This window comes from Sinocyclocheilus rhinocerous, unplaced genomic scaffold (genome assembly GCF_001515625.1).
Source record: "Sinocyclocheilus rhinocerous isolate Xijiao unplaced genomic scaffold, SAMN03320098_v1.1 C36529076, whole genome shotgun sequence".
In the NCBI taxonomy this organism is placed as follows: domain Eukaryota; kingdom Metazoa; phylum Chordata; class Actinopteri; order Cypriniformes; family Cyprinidae; genus Sinocyclocheilus; species Sinocyclocheilus rhinocerous.
Window position 1 is genome coordinate 1 of NW_015782650.1, and position 1,251 is coordinate 1,251.

A 1,251-nucleotide genomic window follows, 5' to 3' on the forward strand; every position below is an offset into this window, starting at 1 on the left:
CATCGGAGAAGCCAGCAAAAAACTGCTTGTAGAGACAGTGAGCTACAAACAAGGACATTTTTTTCTTTTGTCATCACCCAATGTGCTTAATGCTAATGCTAATTAATGAAAATGCTCCACAAATATTATAACTTGAAAATTTGTTCTATCCCTTAATGTACTCTCACTGTCCTCAGTATAGTGCATGCAATTATTAAATGTCCTAATGTGTGTTTGGTAGCTGAATGTTTTGTTACTTTATTTATTTGTTTGGTAGCTCCCTCCCTGCAGTAAGACCTTCCAGGAGGCTCAGAGTGACCTGAACCAGACTGCAGCCGATCTGAACCAGTCTGCAGGTGATGTGGTCCATGCCTCTAGAGGGACCACTAGCCAGCTTGCAGATGCTTCTGGAAAGTTCAGTGAGGACTTTGATGAGTTTCTGGATGCTGGCATTGAGATGGCAGGCCACACCCAGGTATGATATGTGGAGCATGAACGTGAGAATGTGGATAAGTCTTCCTTTTCCTGAAATAATAAGTCATATTTGGTTGTTTAAGAGAAGGGATGATCAAATGCAAGTGATTGGGAATTTGAAGAACATCTCAATGGCCTCCAGTAAGCTGCTGTTGGCTGCCAAGTCTTTATCTGTGGACCCTGCAGCAGGCAATGCAAAGAACCTTCTCGCTGCTGCTGCCAGGTACTTCACTCCATGTTTATTTATGCATGTTTTATATATGCTGTTGTTTCTGTATTTTTACCTTCTCTCTCCTGCGTGTTTATTCAGAACGGTGACTGACAGCATCAATCAGCTGATTACACTGTGTACCCAGAATGCCCCAGGACAGAGGGAATGTGACAATGCTCTAAGAGAGCTTGAGGTATTATATACAAACAATGCATATAGTGCACACTATTAAGTAATTTGTTTTAATATTTGAAAAAGAAATGGTATATTGTCTCTTTTTGTGGGTTACAGGCTGTTAGGGGACTTCTAGATAACCCAAATGAGCCAGTCAATGATCTCTCCTACTTTGACTGCATTGAAAAAGTCATGGAGAACTCTAAGGTAACAGAAACATAACTATTATTGGAGGTTTTACTTGGAATACTATCAGGATTTTTATTGCAAATGTTTATTCAGTACTGTTACAAGCAAAGAAATATTTTACATGTTATTACAAGTCAGCCCATTAGTATGATTTCTGAAGGATCATGTGACACTGAAGTCTGGAGTAATAGCTGGTGAAAATTCAGCTTTGCCATCACAGGAAT

At 39.8% G+C, this 1,251-nt stretch overlaps 1 protein-coding gene across 1 annotated transcript; it reads left to right on the forward strand.

Moving 5' to 3' along the window:
* Positions 1–6: 6 nt before the first annotated feature.
* LOC107736157 (talin-2-like) lies at positions 7–1,045 on the forward strand (the record flags this gene model as incomplete). Its single annotated transcript, XM_016547645.1, has 5 exons — positions 7–37; positions 257–454; positions 537–676; positions 764–857; positions 956–1,045. Coding segments are annotated over exons 2-5 (342 nt in total), but the record flags the coding sequence as incomplete, so codon positions are not given.
* Between the last annotated feature and the right edge of the window lie 206 nt (positions 1,046–1,251).